The sequence below is a fragment of the Danio aesculapii genome, chromosome 15 (genome assembly GCF_903798145.1).
Source record: "Danio aesculapii chromosome 15, fDanAes4.1, whole genome shotgun sequence".
Classification (NCBI taxonomy): Eukaryota; Metazoa; Chordata; class Actinopteri; order Cypriniformes; family Danionidae; genus Danio; species Danio aesculapii.
In genome coordinates, this window is record NC_079449.1 from 28,538,563 (window position 1) to 28,558,291 (window position 19,729).

Genomic DNA, 19,729 nt, shown 5'->3' on the forward strand with positions numbered 1-19,729 from the left:
CTATAAATTATGAAAAGAAACCCCTTTAATCTGCTGTTTAATGATATCTGATGGCCTGCATATGATTTGTACTTTCTCCTGTAGGTCTAAATTAGTATCTCAACCTGAGACCCCACATTGAGTCCCACAAAGCAAGGAGAGCATAAAGGTGTCGCGGTCGCCCCTACATTCATCCACCAATGGCCATCCCAGAGCGTTCAGTCAGAAGGAGGAAGCTAAAACTGTTTTTCTCAGCGGTGCTGGCATGCCGAAGCTCCACGTCCTGCTGAGGAGTCACAAATCACAGCTACGTCCCAGCAGGAGGACCAACTTCAGCTTGAACAAGGCCTTGTTTTGTTCAGGGCCTGTGAAATGCAATTAGAAACTCCCTCAGGGCCGACAGGGGCAACGGCTGAATGAGACCTCCCCGAGCTCCTGATGGGGCCACGGACTTTGAAGTCTACTGCTATCTCCCCTAGAGAAGCCCATCCCAGGTTCAGAGAGGACAGCGCATTAGAGACGGAGGAGTGCAAGGAGCTTTCATCTGCCTCCTCCCACAGGGGTGTTGACGCTCCTAATAAATTATGTGATATATCTGTTGTGATAATGCCCCGTCTTGTGATTTATCATCTCACCATGCCCTTTTCCCGCTGACATTCACAGCTCCCAGTCCGGCGGGGAGCTCTGCGATTGGTGGATCTCGACAAGAATTCCTCAACACGTATGCGAGGCTTTTAGAAAAAGCTGTGACAGGTACGAATGCAACACTTGCATTAAATCATATCATCCTTTTCTCACCATACGAAAGCACATACCAGCACCGTGGCATTAATTGGAGTCGACGCTTTCGCCCAATGAGAGCAAAGTCTCATTTGGGTGCGAGGTGGAAGCATCTCATCGGCATTCTGGATGTGTCGCCTGTCCCCTCTGGTTATTCTGGGCCTGTAATTAAGAGGATGGCCATAATCACTGGACTGTCTGTACGTACGTGTCGAGCAGAGAGGAGGAGAGTGCTGTAATTGTTCTGCTCTCCAGGCCGAGGTGGGAGGCGGTGGGAGTGTCCGCTGAGGGAGGGAGGGATCACAGGAATGCACTGTTCACTACTGAGGGAGCATTCTTGAGCCGGACGCGCTCTGGAAAGGATCTCTTGCGTGATCACAGACCTGCTTCGGGTGGATTTGCGCTTAATCTGTTGGTGGTGAACGAGCATAAAGCCTCACGTTTTACACTGTTTGGAGGATTTTACTGGATATAGATTAAGGATTGGTTCAGGATGGACATGTTCAACATCATACAAGCCTTGATTTAAAAAAACAAACACTTTGTCAGAGCTCCTAGATTTTGGAGGGAGGTCTGTTTTTTGGTTTGTTTAACTTTTCTGACACTCTTAATTCTGCTACCGGAGTGATCTCTGAAAATGATTGGATAGTTGAAAAGACTATTGTCTTGTGGTATTTTGGATTACATTGAAACGGAGCAGAGTTTATTATCATTCTTGACTCATCTGTTCGTTCACATTTTGGGTAAGTTCTTCTGAAAACTCAAATATAATTGATAATCTCTTGACTAATTTATAATTTGGTTGTTTTTACACTGTTGGGTCTTGTTATGCATGTGAAATTGACAGTTCACTCCAAAAATTCTTGAGTGGTTGGTTATGAAAATGGAAAACGTGCTTGAAAATATTGTTATTTTTGGCTTGTGCTCAATATTAATGTGCCTGCGTTATATTTGTGTTCGCTTCCTGTCATGAAAACCACTAAGAGTAAAGCCACTTGTCATGTTTTCCAGTGGTAAAACAGTGTCCTCTTGTGGTTAAAATGCCCTTGTTGGCTAGTAGATCATATTTACTGAAATGTATTCATATTGCAGGTCACTCTGACAAACAGAGACATTCCCTCCTCCAAATGAAGGTATGTAAACCTCTTCAAATTCCTGTACCCTTGCTCACATTTTAGAGCTTGCACATTACTAAAACATATTTACAGACGATGTTACTTGCCTGCCTAGATTGTAATTCACTAGCAAGCATTAAATCTTGATAGGATTGATTGATAGATAGGCTTAAATATCCAGTGGTAGTCTCATCACATCACTTCTCATCCCAAGGAGAGAGGAAAACTTTATATTTACTTACAATTGTGTTTGGTTTTTATGCATTAGCGTTAAATCAAGTTCTACTAGGTGAATTGAATTATTAGTTGTATGCTGTACACATAGCATCTGTCTCAACCATGTCACAGAAATATAGAGATTAAAGCTTGTTATATATTATTATTGCATTGCACTGGACATTTGACAGATGCAGCTTATTGCACAATCATGACATTTTCGTCATGCAATAGGGGTGAATTATGGAACAAAAGCACTAAAACAAGTTAGATGTGTGCTGGACAGATGGCATGGTAAGAAATCCCCTGGATTGAGTGCAAGGATGTAAAACACAATACCTTCAGAGCCAATTAGGCTGTTGATAAGTTTAGGAGGTGGGTGCGTTCAGGCCAAGTACGTGCTGGTAATCGTCCACTTAATTGGATAAAGGCTCAGTCACTCATCAGCCAAGCCGGCCAAAAACACTTTAGCCTTGCTGATTTATTTAACAAGACACTGTGTTCTTGCATTCATTTTTACTGGCACCCACACACATCTAAGTGACGAAGGATTCGCGAAAACCGCAGTCGCTTCTCCTTGTATCACTCATCACCATTTACTCCTGTTGGCTTCTTCAATCAAATCAGAGGCACTTAAGAACTTAACCAGATTACTTTCATAGAGTCATCAGCAATAGTTAATGGAATTTACGTCTTTCGGTTAGAGCGGGTGCTCTGGAGGCTGCTGTCTAGCGCATTTATCAGCAGGGGCTGAAATCTGGAGTCTCGCTGGATCACTTGGTCACGGCCTTCGGTTAGTCTGTTACGCATGTACAGGAGCCAACGTGCATCATGTGGCTTCTAGCACTGTTTTTAAAATGATAGGATTTGTGTGGTGATTGGTTTCGTAAGGTAACAGAACACAGAGCACATAGTGCAGCAATGTTTTGGGAAGCCTATTAAAGCTTAAGCCATCTTAATGCAATTGAGTTAAAGGACGCTTGTCTCAATCATAGGGGGATTAGACAGCTTTCAGGGTCTGTTGTATTGCTCAGCGCTCTGCCAAAGGCTTCGTGGAATTCAGTTTTTAATTAGATAGCCATTCCTTGTATAACACACATCACATTTCTGCTCAGTTTTCTTTGAAAGGCTGTATTTTTAGACGTGACAGTGTGGTCCGTATGACACTTATGGAGAGACTGAATCTGGATATGAAGGATTTTTTAGTTAAATCTTGATTGCTTGGAGTTTGGAGTTTTGGTGTAATAGCTGCTGTGACACAATCTACATTGTAAAAGCGCTATACAAATAAAGGTGAATTGAATTGAATTGAATTAATAGATTAAATGACACATATGATACATTTTGTGATGATGTAGCATGGCAGTATTTTTATTTTCAGGTTTTATTTAAAAAAAAAAGTAATAAAATGCTATTTTAAATAAATAATAAAATATATATTCTTTATGTTGTACAAATCATAAAATTAATAGCATTTCAGATCTTTAAGTCATCATCCAACTGTTCTGCCATATTTACAGTTATTTATACAGTTACAGTTATTTATAACTTTTTTTTTATATATAAAATGACAGAATTGACCTCATTACAGCCAAGGAGAAATTAACATATCTTAGTTTTTATTTTTAAAGCTTTAATTGGAAAATTGGCACAATATATATCTAGTTTGTTTGAGTACTGTTCAAATACTTATAATACCAGATCGGCAGATATACTCTTACTTAAGATGCCTTTTTTATACAGAGTTAGGCAGATTCTCCAAATATGCTCCATATTTATGGAATGAGCTTCAAGATAGACTACATATGAACTGCGTACCATTTATCGTGATATTTAAAAATATTTTAAAGGCTGTCAATTTAGAACAGTGCACGTTTTAACAATTGATTATGGTTTATATTATTTTTGTGTGTGTGTGTGTCTATGTGTTGTGATATAGAGCTTGGATGATAAACGATATTATATCGAATCGTGATAAATTTGATGACAATAACAATAAGACTTTTTTACTCTATATTGATCTAAAAGACAACCACACAGCAGACGTGCAACAATGGGAATCTAAAAGTGTGTTAATAATAGAGATGGACCCAATTTTTAGGCTACCGAAAATTTATCGGATAAAAATGTTATGCCATTTAATGGACAATCTTAATTTTTGTGGCTTCAGTCATTGTTGGGATACTCTTTTAAATCTTGAAGCATTAACAACTTATATCAAAATATATATATCGCTAGTGTTCAATATGGAAAATAATTATAGAGATTGCATTTCTGCCATATCGCCCAGCCCTATTGTTATATGTATTTTTTTTTTTGTAACTCTGTCCTGTGCTGCTTGTCTTGACCAGGACTTCCTGGTAGAAGAGATATTGTATCTAAATGGGACATTCCTGGTTAAATAATTAAATAAATAAATAAAAATATTTATGAAAGAATCTTGAAGTCAGCAGTTATTTGAGAGAAAATAATACTTTCATTCAACATGGAAGCATTAAATTGATCAAAAGTGACAACAAAGATAGTTAAAATGTTAAAGTAGATTTCTTGTATAAGTAAATGCAGAAATTACAAAATAAAAGTATGACTTTTTCTATGAAAAATATTAAGCAGTACATCTGTTTTCAAAACTAGTAATAAAAAAAAATTTTCCTTAAAAATCTGCATATTTTAACAGTTTTTGAAGACACTAAAGCGTTTGCCATCACAGGAATAAACCACATTTTAAAATACATAAAAAAATTCAATAATTGTTTTAAATTGTAATAATAATAAATAATAATTAATATTAATAATAACATATTAATTTGTATTAATATAAGTGGTTGTATAATTTAAAAATGTATAATAACAGATTTGATTACCTATTCCCTGATGGAATATAAGCAGTGGGCTATGTTTGACTCCTGTTGTTATGGTAGTGTGTTGTTAATGCTAATATGAGCCGGCTCGCTAAGGAGCTGTGTAATCTGTTCGCCCAACACTCGGCTGTCAAAAGTTGACAGCTTCCCTCAACACTCGCAGCCGTAACGTGTTTCTGCCAGGAATAACTGAACCGCTATTCACAGAGCTGTCTTTCCTTCAGCCCACGGTTTTGGCCGAGGTGTGTAAACTGGCCCGGATGGAGGCTTTCTTGCGTTCCCGTGATGCTTATTAAAGCTGCGTTAAGATTAAACATGCTATACAGGGCCCAGAATGCATTTCACAGGCATGATCAGCATAGCCACCTTCAAAGTAGGAGCGAAACTATTCAAGGCCACAGTCTAATCTGTTCATCCCCTGCCAGTTGCAGACATAGGTATACATGTTAGTCTGTGAGATAGGCAGTCAGAACAGTGTTGGCATTGTTCATGGGGTAACCTGACCCGGGACGGGCCCAAGCGTCAGGGGACAGCGTATAGCCGAGATCGGCGCTGTTGAGAGATCAGCGAGACAGCTGACTGTTTGGAGCTTTCAGCACAACTCAAATAAACACTTTGACTATCCAACTTTAGCCCACAACTCTCCCACATGTTACAACTTTGACCAAGCGCAGCGATAAGAAGCACAACGAGCTCTTTTAGTGTTTTTAAGAGTCTGTTATGTAGCCATCGGAGTCCTCCATACTGCTGATTGTTTTACTGGGGCTACAGTTTCTCAGAAGCAGGAGGTAAAACACATCCCACAGGCATCAGGAGATATTGTGTGCATGACCGGCCCACATCCCCATCACTAATCCCCGTCTGAACGAAACCTGAGCGCTGAATAATGAAACAGCTCTATGCCGAGCACCGCCGCCTATTGTAAAGACTGTGGGAGAACGTTGTCGTTTTGCTCGCAGCAATTTATACGTCCTGCGCTTGTGTCCTGAACTAGCCTTTCACGTCGTCCTTTGTGAAGAGATTATCTTATAATAACAAGAGATGATTTGTTCAAATACAGCTTGAGTCTTTGTCGTACGCTGTATGTGGTGGAACAAATGAGGTTTTGGAACAAGAATTGCTGTTGGGATTTTAAGATTTTAAACTGAGGACAAATGTTTCTGAAAAGACAACATGTATTCAAAAATGTTAGGGTTAGTAATGGCTTCTCTGTAAGAAAAAAAAAGGAAAAAATTGGGTAACACCTTGGTTTAAGCATCAATTTTCACTATTAACTAGAGGCTTATTACCTATTGGCTGTTTATTAGCACTTATAAGGGGAAAAAGTTCTGCAGGATCTTAATCTACATCTCTAATTCTACCTAATATTTAAACCTACTACCATTTTAACAAGCAGCAGGAGCAATTAGGAGCGTATTGAGGCAAAAGTCATTGTTAATAGATTATTTCTTACTATTACTGGAATTAATTTACATTAAATAGTATTATAACAGTGTTGTAGTGTTATAACATTTCAGAATATTTCTGTTTTATGGTGTTTTTGGTAAACCTAAGTGAGAGTTATTTATTCAATATATTTACCTAATTGCTTAAAGTTATATCTGTGACCCTGGATCACAAAACAAAAAACCTTAAGTTGTATATTTTTGGCTATCGACCTTATTCTTCAAGTATGAGCAGGCACAGCTATTGGAATCTTGTTGGCTCAAGAGTTCCGGTCTCATTCATCTCCATTAATTTTTAGACATTTAAAACAGCTTGTTATGCTGCTTGATGTTGCAGAGTGATATTTTCTTATTATATCATTCTACTTTTTATGTGTAATCGTGAATACACTTGTTTGTAGACTGTTTATTAGTTCTGCAGCTTATTTTCAGTCATTTCTCCCATAGGTAAATGAATTGGAAGTAAATTGGCAAATAAATTGGAACAAAAATCAACAAAAACAAAAACGAGCACACTTCTGCATTGCAGAACAAGGACAATACAAATACATTATATGGGTCAAAACTATAGCTTTTTCTTTTATGCCAAAAATCATTGGGATATCTTCTTCAAGATATTTTTAAAAGTTCCTACAGTAAATACATATAACTAATTTTTTGATTAGTACTGTGCATTGCTAATAACTTAATTTGGACAACTTTTACAGCATTTCCCCCGGTATTTTAATTTATTTGAACCCTCAGATTCAAATAAACAGTTCTATCTCTGTCAAATATTGTCCAGTCTAAGTTTACAACAATGGAAAGCTTATTTTCAGCATTTAGAGAATGCATAAATCTCTAAATCTCAGTCTTCAAAGATGTACTTAAATATGTAGTATTTCATTTAGCTAATACCTTTTTGAGGGAGAAACATTTAAACAGAAACCGGTCTGAAATCTATTTTTAATCATATAAATGCAGCTTATGTAAAAAATGTCAAAAGCAACACTTAATCCTCCATTTGCTCTCATTTGTCCCATAGAAAATATCCCATAGAAAGCCTAGAAAGCATGCGCTTAAGAAACTCTAAGCTGGCATTATGGTGAACTGCTGCCAAGCAGTGTTTATTTCTTCACCTCTTTGGTTAAATCTGTGTGTAGAATCCCACTTTCGTAGCCAAGATCTGGACGTAATACTGTTTTTATCCTTATAAATCACAGTAAGTGTGCAAATCCTGTGCATACCACCCAGTTGGCTTACTGCTTTGATGTATTAACTGGAGAGAGAGAGAGAGAGAGAGAGAGAGAGAGAGAGGGAGAGAGAGAGAGAGGGAGAGAGAGAGAGAGCACCACCATAAAGGAAGTGTTCGCTTAGTCTGTGTGATACCCAACACCACAGACTGCGATCCTGCAGACAGACTGGCAAGTTGAGAATACAGAGAGATACTGTTCCCCTGTGTCTTATTCAAGAGCTGTTGAACGCCTGCTGAACGCAGCACCAGAGACTCTCCAAACCTGCTAGATTTCAGCCTCCACCAACTGCAATGCCACAATTCTAGTGGATTCATGCACCATTTTGGGGTTTTGGACACAATAGAGTGCAGAAAAGTAGAGGTAGGAGCCTTTTAGCTGTTGTTTTTAATCTGTTAAAGAGACAGTTGGTGAACTGTTGGGTGGTGAAACGTCTTTATGAGTTAAGACAATATTTTGAAAAAAAGCAGGAGGCCGGTTATCATCCACTTCCATTGTTTTTTTTCCTAATATGGATACCGATGTTTACACACAAAGGTTGAGAAAATAGCGAGCGAATGATCATTTTTGGGTGAACTATCCCAAAACTACTAAGTTCAAGACTATCCCTAAACATCCGAGTATTTGTTATTGTGGACATTTTCACATGCACAGGAGAAATCTAACCACGTAGCATTCTTCATGGCAGAGATCAAACAAGTGTCAGCCGAACAGATGCACATAAGCTGAGTGGGCTTCATTCACAGCGAGCTAAAAACCATGTGGGAACCTGTCAGCACACAAGAACAACTGTTTCTCGGTTTGAGGCGTTTGCCAACTGTGCCCTAGCAATAACGCACGTGGCCCTCGATGCCACCAGATGATTTATGAGACGTCTCCCGCCATCTGCGAGAGCAACCCTCTGAGGGACGGCTACAGTAAACACGCTCATGATTGGAAGATTATGAAGAGTTTTTAGGAGGGCTTACCTGCGCTCTGCCTCCTCTACTTTTGTATGCACACAAAGCTTCCATCCAACTGCTCCTTCACGAGATTAAGAGCTTTCCCCTGGCACCCTGTCAAGGACAAAATTTAAAGAACACGAGTGTTTAACCTCCAGCTAATCTTGTCTTTGTGAGAATGAAGGGATTAGACCATTGGTTTCTGCATGCCTAGAAGGGTTAGGCCAGTAATGGGCTTGATGAATGACAAAAATGGCTTGGGGAAAGGAGCTGCCAACTGACACAGGAAGACAAATTCGCTGGTGGCCTGACAGCTCCAAAAAGAGGCTTAGCTTAATTCCTGACCTGCATCAAAATAGAGCATTACCGTACCATGACACTAATTGAAAACAAGCAGTTTAAGCGAAACCGGTCTTATAAGCACAAGCCAAACATTTTCATTTATTTCTACAGCTCGTTATTGCTTTGTTTGACAGAAGTGTACATCAGCACATGCTGTTCTTTGATTAAGCTGGATGTAAATTAGATTTAAACACCAGCGCCATTATGATCCAAGGGTCTATTAAGGACTCTCTGTGCTTATTATTTAGATTTACTTGATTAGTGTGTAGCCGGTCCAGCTATTGAGCTGTGCCATGTGGCCTGTACCACTCATTACGGACTAGATGAGGACTGTCTGTTCCCCCTCTGGAGACTTGTGTTCTCCGCCAGCATTTTTCCTGTTGGTCTCATTAAGGATTGACATGCTGGTCTGCCACTTTACAATTTTAAAATTAAAGGTTTCTTATTGAAGAAACTTTATGATCTTTAGAACCATTTAACTGCACAAAAGAGGGTTTTAGTGGAAAAATATTCCTTAAATTTATCAAAAAAAAATTTTTTTAATTCTGAACTGAATGCCAAAATGTTCTTTAGAGGCTCAAAAATAGATGTTGTAAACATGTTTCCATGAAGAACCTTTAAAATCCTAAGCATTCAACAAAATGTTCCTTATGGTGTAAAAATGTTCTGTAAATGTTCTTCGCACTAAGATATAAGTAATTCATTATTCTTCATAACTGTTCACTGAAAAGACCTTTAAGGGACCTATATAGTTTTTTATGGAGGTATGTGAAATATTTTGGAATATTTTTGTTTTGCATCACAGCAGAGTGTTATTGACAATGGTGGTTCTGTGAACAAACATAAATGATCAAGAAGCTTTTAATTTGCTCTTAAAGGTCAATTCACAAAGCAGACGATTTGTCAGGTTTTGTCAGATCAGTTTGTGGAAAGTTTGCATGGACAATCCAGTCTTTCCAATAGGAATTTGCACAATCAGGAGTTTTGCATGAGGCCATAAAATTCCACATGTAGATTTAGCTTTTTTTTTTTCAAGCCAATTTGCAACGATGACCAACAGAGAAGCTATTTGGTTTGAAAGTCTCTTCATGAATGTTGTTTTGATATTTCTCAGCACTATTGACAATAGACAATGGGTCTTTTTGACCTCAAAATATTGCAATTGTGACTAGACACGGGCCGGTATAAGATTCTAACAGTATAATAACCTTGGATTAAAAATTTCAGTTTCATGGTATTGTGATTACTGCTCTAAAATATATTCTTTATAAATGTCTGGGTAAAAAACAAAAACTTTTTTTCTGCTTTAAACACAATGGCTGTGTTCGAAATCACATACTTCCATACCATATAGTAGGCTAAAAACAGTATGCTAGCCGAGTAGTATGTCCAAATTCTCATAATTCGAAAAACGGCATACAAGAAGTACCCGGACGACCTACTACTTCCGGCGAGATTCTGAAGTGCCATACAATGGACAAATGGGAGTAAAACGATCAAAACTGATGTGGATATGTCATGAGATGATAACAAAATGGCATCCATAGTACATCCAAGCTCCATTCATACTACCCACGTTCATACTATAGCGAGCGTACGTTTCTAGTAGTTTTTTTTTAACGGTCAAGTTGTTTATTTAAATACAGTACGCACTGCACCTTATGTGTCTATTGGCATTGGTTGGCACTTGCATTTTTTGGCTGTTGACATTTGTTGGATAACAAAGTTTGAAATGTTTGAGAAACTATGTAGTGTAACCTGGTGATTGTCCATTTGCACAACCCTCAAAAACCCTCTTTAAATAAAGTGGATTTTGCACTAATGCGGTTTAGTGTGTAATAAAGGTTCTAAAATGGCTTTCAATAGGTTTCTATTCTAAAAATGTTCTCAGTGTTAAGAACATTTTAAATCTCCACACAGAGCCATTTTGCTCTATATGATGAAAAGGTTCCAGGTTCGTCATTGAGCCATTAATGCCACTAAAAACCTTTATTTTACAGTGTACATTATTAAAATAAGAAAAATTATTGTAAGTATTGTTGACTGAAGGGCTCTTAGGGGAATCAAAAATGGTTCCTCTGTGGCATCACCCCTTATTATCCAAAGCCAATCTTGTAATCTTTAGAAGTGTATAAATGATTGCAGTCTTTAAACAGCTTTATTTTCAGATGTCACACGGTTCACATTTAGTTGGTTTCTCCACATTTACTGTTCTCAACGTTTGAATGACCCCTGCCGCTGTGTCACCCTATTCAATACAAACAGCTCATCACAAGGGATTTGGAGCTCAGCTCAGGCGAATAAGTTGCTCCTTGTGTTTCCCTCCTCCGTGGACCCCCGGTGTTCACGAAAGGAGGTCTACCCCTTGGAGAAGCTAACAATCCATTATGGGGCTCTCAAAAGACCTTTCACTATAGATACAGCAGCACTGGAGAAAAGGCCCAAATTGACAGCTCGACACAAAAGAGATTTACTGCTTTGCTTTATGTGCATGAGTGCTGTTCAAAAGGAGGTAATTGCAGGTTGTATAGATGGGCGAATCCTTAAGGGATTTCAGCCCTTCATCACATTTGCATTCACTATTAGCACCCCCCCAGGGGGACTAGTAAATGTCACGGTGAAACCGACGTCACCAGCAGTATGGCAGCGTGTGAAAGAGCTAATGCTGTAAAAATAGAGATATCCTGCTTTCTTTATTTTTTTACAAGCTCTGCTTCCCTTATTTGACACTGTAATCTTTGTGTTGACAATCACTGCAGGATAGTTTGACACAGGACAACTGAAAAAGGGCATTCACCATGAAATAAACATAGGACAGAAGTCCATTTCAGGAAAAGGGTGTGAAAGTCAGGTAGTAGAGGCTAATATTGCACAGTAATTGGTAAACCATTTCAAGACCAGCCTCGGACATTAGCTTTGATTTCCTGATGTACTCAAAACCTAGCCTCTCATGTGTTTTTGTTTGACCTGCAGGTCTTGCTGATGTTGCTAATACCACAAATGCGAGAGCAGAAAACTGGAGTCAGAATGCCGCAAGGAGGACATATTTAGAACCCAAAACAACTGAAGAATAAGTCACTTATACAAACAATTGCACCTTTTGAGTGCATCTGCTTGAATACAGACGAGCACTATTATCACCCCCTTCTCCAAACTCCTCAACATGTTTTCCCCAACGACAGCCATGCCCCCTCCTCCTCCTCTCCTAACAGAAAGTGCTCTTCCGGTGCCCAGTGTACCATCAGCCGGCCCATACACAGGTAGAGCAACAACAAACAAATCACAACACCAAAATATACCTGAAATCTCACGTGTATATTCACTAGTCTTGTTCTGATTTTGCGGCCTCTAGATCATGACTTGCTACGGCAGGAGCTGAACTCTCGTTTCCTGGCCTCTCAGACTGCAGATCGAGGAGGTGCTCTGGCTCCTCCAGCTTACCTGCGCACAGAGTTTCATCAGCACCAGCACACACACCAACACACACATCAGCACACCTTCACTCCCTTCCCCCATTCCATCATGCCCAATCCAGCAGCACCACTGGTGCGTACCCCTGCCAGACAAGTGAGGATAAAATTAATACCTTGAGCTGAAATTCAACCATATGCATTGTATGATTTTCATAACTAAGTGTAAATATCTGTCTTTTTTTGCAGTTTGAGAAATATCCTGCTAAAGTGGACAACTTTCAGAGACACAGTGTAAGTTACAGCAGGCGGACACATAATGGCCTGTGATTACACTTTCAATGCTTCATTCTAGACGTCTCCATACATTTCTAGAATTGGAGGCTGAGATTAGCTGCTGGTTAGTGTCCAATTTAAAGTTTTCAATCCTGGACTAGTGAAACCTGGATAGTGAAACGTCCAAAAATACTGCAGTACAAACCTGAAAAGTTACTATTTGTTTCAAAGCACAAATATTTAAATCATATTTTTTCAGATAGTATCTGTATAAAGTATTCTTAGGGTCCACACTGTAAAAAATTCTTGCTGCCTTACATTTTGAATCAACTGAACTTTTCTAGTCATCTCAACTTCAGTCAAACTAACTAAAAACATTCAGTTAAACGTTGTATAACTTAAAAAAAATTATGAAACCTGATTAGGTTATTAAAATAAGTTAAAGCAACAAAAATACTTGTTGTCTTGACTTTGTCACAAATTTTTTACAGTGCATGTACATGTACATTTTTACAGTGCATGTTTAATCACTAAAATCATAGTTTAATGGGTAAAAGTAATGATATTAAAAGATTAAATTCAGTAAACACCATTTTAATGATGCATTCTATTCACCTTATTCTCCGCGTATGAGTGGGCGCAGCCATTTGAATCATTTTGGCTCGAGACTTCCGGTCTCATTCACTTCCATTAATTTTTAGACGTTAAAAACAGCTTGTTTTGCTGCTTGGTGTTGCAAACTGATATTTTCTTATTATATTATTCTACTTGGTCTGTATAGTCAAGCAAACACTTGTTTGTAGAGTTAGTAGTGTGACCGTTTTCTGCCGTTTATTATTCCTAGTCATTTTTCCCATAGGCAGCTGAATTGGAAGTTTTAAAACAATCGCAAAAATGAGCGCTCTTCAGCATTGAAGAATAAGGTCAATACAGAAAAGCAGATGATCCAACTATATAAATGTAGTCTTAATGAGTTTAGCCATATTCTTTTAAAATGGGTTTTCTGCTTAACATGCTTGAGCTTTTCCATAATCTATTAATCTGTTAGCCTGTACTGTATGTCAGGGTATCTGAGGGTTCTTAAAAAGTCTTAAATCTTAAAAGCTTAAAAGCTACATTTTAGGCCTTAAAAAGTTTTAAAATCTACTGAAATATTGTGTTGTAGGTCTTAAATCGATTTTAACAGGTCTTCATTTTCCTTTGTTCATGTATAGCTACCCAATCTGGCCATTAACACTCATACAATCATCAACAATCCCAATTACTTTACTTACAGTAACATTTGTTTAAAAGTTCTCCATTTATTTACGTCTGAGGATACTGAGCTGACCTATATTTATTATTATTAAATTATTATTATTGTATTAGTGTATTAAATTATAATCATTTTTTGATAGGGCAAGTGAAAATCTTTTTCAACTCGGATATTTGAAACAAATCCTTAACATTTAGCCTTGTATAAGTCTAAAATTCATTCATAATGGTCTTAAAAAGTCTTAAATTGAACTTGTTGAAACCTGCAGAAACCCTGGTATGTAGTCTGCATCCTCAATGAGATACTAAAAATATCATCGTTAATAAGTGATTGCTGTAATGGAAGGAAAGCCTTGTTTTGTTTTCATAAGGAGGCGTATTATTTATAACAGCCAATTATTTATTTTTGATTATAAATTGACTACAATTTGAAAGCGTTGTGGTAACAAGTACACGGTTTCATTAGTTAGCAAGAACTGACTAACTACAGCATTTATTCATCCAAATTAATGTTAATTTTAGCATTACCCCTTTCTTTTTAATCAAACGTTGCATCTGTTACCATTAATGCACTGTGTACCAACTTGAATAACCAATGAATCATTATATTATCTAACAATAACAAAGATTAATGGATGGAATAAAAATATATTCCTCAGAGCTAGTTCGTTTTAGTTAATGCTTTCATGTTAACAATTTGTTTTTGTACCACACAAGTGAAATGCCCACAGTAAGTGCTTTACTTTAAAAGGGACCATTTTGATTTCTCTTTAAAGGCCAGAAACAGAAATGCCTTTATGTCCTGAATCAGCGTGAACAGACTTTTGTTTCTTGACATTAATGACATTTTTCTGCTGTTTCCCTCCAGTTGGTCCCGTCCTATCCGTCAGTAATGACTGGAATACCTCCTATGGTTCCACCTGCTGGACCATTCAGCTCTCTCCAGGGAGCTTTTCAGCCCAAGGTTTGCCTGCCACTCCATCTCTTAGCTTTCTGTTTTGTTAGAAACGCTGCATTCTTAAAAGGCCCTGACAACGCTAAAAGAAGCCTGTGAATAACTTGATATTTCTTGGGTTGAGATGACCTCCCACAGAGAAAGAAAAGAAAAAAACAAGTCCTGTGGTTTTCTATGGTTTTTCAGATGGGATTCTGTAGACTGTTCATGTTTGGCCCCACATTTGCAAAGTCTGTTTTTAGAAGCCAGAAATAATAATACATGTAATAATTTACTTAGACACTGGATTCTAGGCTTGTCATAATTATGTGCTGAGAAAGAATATAGCAACTAATGCAAGGGTGTCCAAACTTTGTCCTGAAGGGCCAGTGTCCTGCCGAGTTTAGCTCTATCTTGCTTTAACGCACCTGCCAGGAAGTTTCTAGTATATCTAGTAAGAACTTGACTAGCTTGTTCAGGGGAGTTTGATTAGGGTTGGAGCTAAACTCTCCTGGACACTGGCCTTCCAGGACAGAGTTTGGACACCCCTGAACTAATGGATTCATGTTAATAATTCCATTAAATTGGGGCATCGTATTTTAAAAAGCCTTTGTATTTGCAGGCTTCCAACCCATTAGATGTGGTGTCAAGACCAGGATCAGTGCCACATCAACATTTACAGAAAGATTCAAGGGTAAGTTTCCATTTAGCATCCTTAGTACCAAGTCTTCTCTAATTACATAAGGTTGATCATGTCGAGGTGTCTTATTAGATATTTGTGTTCTTATTTTCTGTCTATTGTTGAATAAATTGAAGTATAATGTGTTATGTTTTTATTTCTAGCTTCTTGACCCCATGTGTAAACCAAAGGTAATGGTCGCATGTTATTATTACACCAATTTTAATGAAATCCTATTTTATTATCTATAAATCAGGAATGCTTTAGCCATCATTCATTGTTTGTTTATGTTTAATTTTCCTCAGAAACCTGGGAAGTGGTGTGCAATGCATGTCCACATTGCATGGCAGGTTTACCATCATCAACAAAAAATTAAGGTATATAAATAAAAGTCTATTCATAAGATATCTAATTATGGTAAACATTTCAGTCAAATACCATTTTTCTGTACCTGTATTACAGAAGCAGATGCAGATTGAGCCACATAAGTTAGAGTTTGGCTTTAAGCCTGAGTTTCTGAATCAGTCATCTGGCTCCAACTTCATGGGACTGCAGCCACGTGATTTACCCCGTCCATCCACCATCCTCTCTAATGCAGGTAGGAATTACAGCTTGGAGCATAACCACATTAACCAATGTAATTTTGCCAAGTAGGATGTTCCTGGATCACCATTGTGTTGGTCCTGGAACTATATCCCTATCAACCAATTAGATTATAGGGTTACGTTTGGGACTAGGCTTACCACTAGGGTCATTCTTCCCACTTATTGTAAGGGTAGTTTATGGTAAAGTTTAGAGCAGGGGTGTCCAATCTTCTTGCTAGATGGCCACTGCTCTGCAGAGTTCAGATCCAACGCTAATTAAACACACCTGAACCAGCTAATCAAAGTCTTCTGGATTACTTAAAGGATTATTCCTAGGTATTTTGGGCCAGGTTAGACCTATATTGCATGGGATATTTGCACTCCAAAAACAGGATTGGACACCTTGGGTTAGGTCAGGGGTTTAAGTAAGAGACTTTATTGTCATTGCAGTAATACATCAGCATTTGTTTGGTAGCTCTCGGGCACCAGGAATGTAAGAATAAGAAAATAATATATTACAATAATTATTAGGTATAATTTGCGATTATTTTTTTTGTGTGTGTGTGTGATATCCCAATGACAAAGTCATGCTGGCACCTAAAATCTTACATATGGAGCTTTTGGGTGGCACTAAAATGAGACACCAAAATTTTTGTTCTGGTTAAGTTCAAGTACATACTGTATATATTGGTATGGTAGGTTTAGATTGCAATCCTAGCATACAAGTTCTGTAAAAGAGGGTCACCAGTTCCTCTTAAACTTTCTTCTTCAAAACACTGACTTTGCTTCATCTAAACTAGCCTGACACTAAAGACAGAAAAAGGTATGTTTGGTGGATAGCATTGAGTTGTAAAAAGGGGAGCATGACCAAAAACCTTGAAAACCACTGGGTTAGGTTCTGTGGGGTGACAAGTAAAATCACTATAATCATATGAAATGAGCAGAACTAAGCTAAAATTGAGTGAATGAATGAAGAGTGTTCAGTAATTATCCAGTTCAGTCCTCATCTAGTATCTACATCTATCTTGTCAGGTCCCACACACCCTTCAGTTTCACCCTACGGATCCTTACAGCATACCCCAAGCAATCTGCAGTCTGGTCTTGTCCCCCATCATGGTAAGGATGATTACTGGACAACTGAATAACTAATTAATGAACAGTCCTGCCACAATCTAAATGCACATATCCTTTTGTGTAGAATCTCTTAATAAAGCAGTCACGTTTGGAGGCCTAACTACACTGAGTTCATCTGCCTTTGGAGGACTAGGAAACCCTTCACTAAGTAAGGACATACTTTTATCCTTCTGTTATAAGTGAAAAAACTTCTTTCTCTGACTGACAATAATTACTCTTGGGCATTCACAGCACCAAATGCATCAAATGGGGCTAAAGATGGTAAAATGGTTGCAACTTTGAATGGACCGCTGGAGCACTGGAACAGACTGCACCAGACGCCCTCATCCTTCCCTACACCCCCTCTTTGTCCAAGACCTTCTGAAACCGAAAGAGCTCCCTCTGCACCAGACAGAGTAGCTAATAAGATAGACTCTGTAGACAACAAACAAGACCAGGAAAGGTACATATGATATCATATCTATTTTGCTATCTGCAAGAGCAAGTAGTAATCTGCGGAATGTTACATGCTTGCATTGCCATTCACACAACAGTTGCCTAGCATAATCTCCAAAAGTCTGAGTCCATATTGGATTCAATACTTTTGATAAACCTGTCCTTGCAAAGTTGCTATCATGAAATAAAAAGGTGTTCATACTTGTCAGGGGTCATTTTCTACAGAGTTTAGCTCCAACTTAAAAATGAATACACCTGAATCAGCTAATTAAGGTTTCCAGGCTTTTAAATAAACACTAATTGGAGCTAAACTCTTTAGAAAGTGGCCCTCCATGGGAAGGACTGGACACTCCCAGTTAGAGTGAAAAGCGAGTTGTTTCCAGTCCCGACCCTAGATGGTTACTATTATGTACAGTTTAGCTTCAACTCCAGTAAAACACACACAAACCAGGTTATAAAGGTCAAAAGAAACCTCCAGGCAGGTGAGTTTAGGACTGATTGGCACTACAGTAAAGTACTAAACTAAAGACATTGGCACTCTGAGGATGATTGGATACCTGCTTCTAGCTAAGACAAGAGTTTTTATAAGTTGACCATTTGATCAAGATTCTCAGATTGTTAATCTTTAATTTTAATCATTGCAGAGAGCTGAAAGAGAAATCGAACGGAAAGCATTTATCCCCTGTCAGAAACATTGCACTGGAAAACAAACAACCAACAGAGTCCTTAAAAGCTTCCACTCCAGAAGAGCCTAAGGAAGAAGAGCGGGCAAGAGAGAAACCCACTGCCCAAGAGCTCCTGCACCAGAACCGAGAAATCGAGGAGCAGAAACACAAAGAGATTCAAAGTGACAAAAAAGAAAAGGATGTCAAGAGCGAGCAACAGCAGTCTGCAGAGGACAAGCCAGCAGGAAAGGAGAGATCATCACCCAAGCAGAGAGAGGATCTGAAGAGGCCAAATACTGATAGCCAACCCTGGGAGCCAGCTGAGAAGAAGATAAGAGTGGAGTTTGAACCCCATGCCAAGACTAGCAAGGTGAGGGTCAAGGAGGAAAGGAGAGATGACCAGGACCATGATGTTACATCACACCTGAAAGTTTTAGAAAAAACATGGCAGGGTCCCAGAACCCCTGCTATAAACTGTTCACCTCTTTCAACACTTCCTTTGCCAATAGGAATCCCAGCTGGCCACCCTGGTCTGGATAGGTCCAGGTTGGTCTCACCTTTTCTGGGAATGGGTCCATTACCTGTAGCTGAAAGGCTGCCTTACTCACCTCAGCACTGGGAGTCTATGCGGAATGTTTACCGGGGTCTAGACCTTCCTCGTAGAGACTTGTTGGGCAAGGACCTCTTAATGAGGGCCGACCCACTCCAACGTGCCATAATGGGGCACCCTGCTTACGCACGGGAGCCTTTTCTTCAATCGATGGCTCTGGAGCAAAGGAATCACCTGGAGGAGCGGCAGCGCCTGGCCTTCCTGAGAGAGGAGAGCGAGCGAAGCCGCATATTGGCTATGCACCACACTGCACTGGATCCACACTTAGCACATCCAGGACTCTTAGCAGCAGCTTATCCCGGTGCAGGGCTCCCACATTACAGCCCTCTCAGTAGAACTCTACCCGCTGCCTATGTACATGCCCAACCACATCCACTTTTTCCAATGCTACCAGCAAGGGCAGGGTCTCCGAGACGAACAAACCCTCTTTTGGACAGACCTCTTTCACACCCACACAGAGACACTGAGGCTCGGTGAGCTGGACCGTATTGGGAACTGAAGGACCCATGTATATCAAGCACTTCATGTGAAACTAAGTGTAGTCATGAAATGTACAGTGGTGGAAAGTCATAAAGTTTTTTTGTTTTGGTTTTTTTTTTGTCAAAAAATATTAAAATGGCTTTTCTGAGGAAAAAATGGCTTTATTCTCCTTAAATGTTGGCAATAAAGTATATTTAAAACCCAAAGGGTTTTTGAAAATGGCAAAACGTTCAACAAATAATTTAGATGGTAGCTATTCATGGTCAAAATCTAACCCAATTGATCATGGTAATTTAAAAATAAAGAGTTCAGATGCAAAAACTTCTAAATGCCATCAGAAATTCACTCCTAAAATGA

The 19,729-nt window shown here is 38.8% G+C and overlaps 1 protein-coding gene across 2 annotated transcripts; it reads left to right on the forward strand.

The window, feature by feature from the left end:
* The first annotated feature begins 1,109 nt into the window (after nt 1–1,109).
* Nucleotides 1,110–19,540, forward strand: auts2b (activator of transcription and developmental regulator AUTS2 b). 2 transcript variants are annotated; one of them, XM_056474482.1, is made up of 14 exons: nt 1,110–1,502; nt 1,852–1,892; nt 11,885–12,171; nt 12,264–12,478; nt 12,571–12,615; nt 14,720–14,815; nt 15,408–15,479; nt 15,629–15,655; nt 15,770–15,841; nt 15,927–16,062; nt 17,081–17,164; nt 17,247–17,330; nt 17,414–17,624; nt 18,262–19,540. In XM_056474482.1, exons 3-14 carry the CDS (start codon nt 12,075–12,077, stop codon nt 19,367–19,369), a joined length of 2,247 nt encoding a protein of 748 aa, XP_056330457.1. In that variant the 5' UTR covers nt 1,110–1,502; nt 1,852–1,892; nt 11,885–12,074; the 3' UTR covers nt 19,370–19,540. The 2 variants fall into 2 exon arrangements, with proteins under 2 accessions (XP_056330457.1, XP_056330458.1); XM_056474483.1 differs by lacking the exons at nt 1,110–1,502; nt 1,852–1,892 and adding an exon at nt 7,820–7,991.
* The last annotated feature ends 189 nt before the right edge of the window (nt 19,541–19,729 follow it).

Coding starts and splice junctions, on each gene's coding strand:
- auts2b (XM_056474482.1), top strand. CDS start 12,075: ATGTTTTCCCCAACGACAGCCATGCCCCCTCCTCCTCCTCTCCTAACA. Junction 15,842..15,926: donor ATCATCAACAAAAAATTAAG/GTATATAAATAA, acceptor CCTGTATTACAG/AAGCAGATGCAGATTGAGCC. Junction 17,625..18,261: donor AACAAACAAGACCAGGAAAG/GTACATATGATA, acceptor TAATCATTGCAG/AGAGCTGAAAGAGAAATCGA.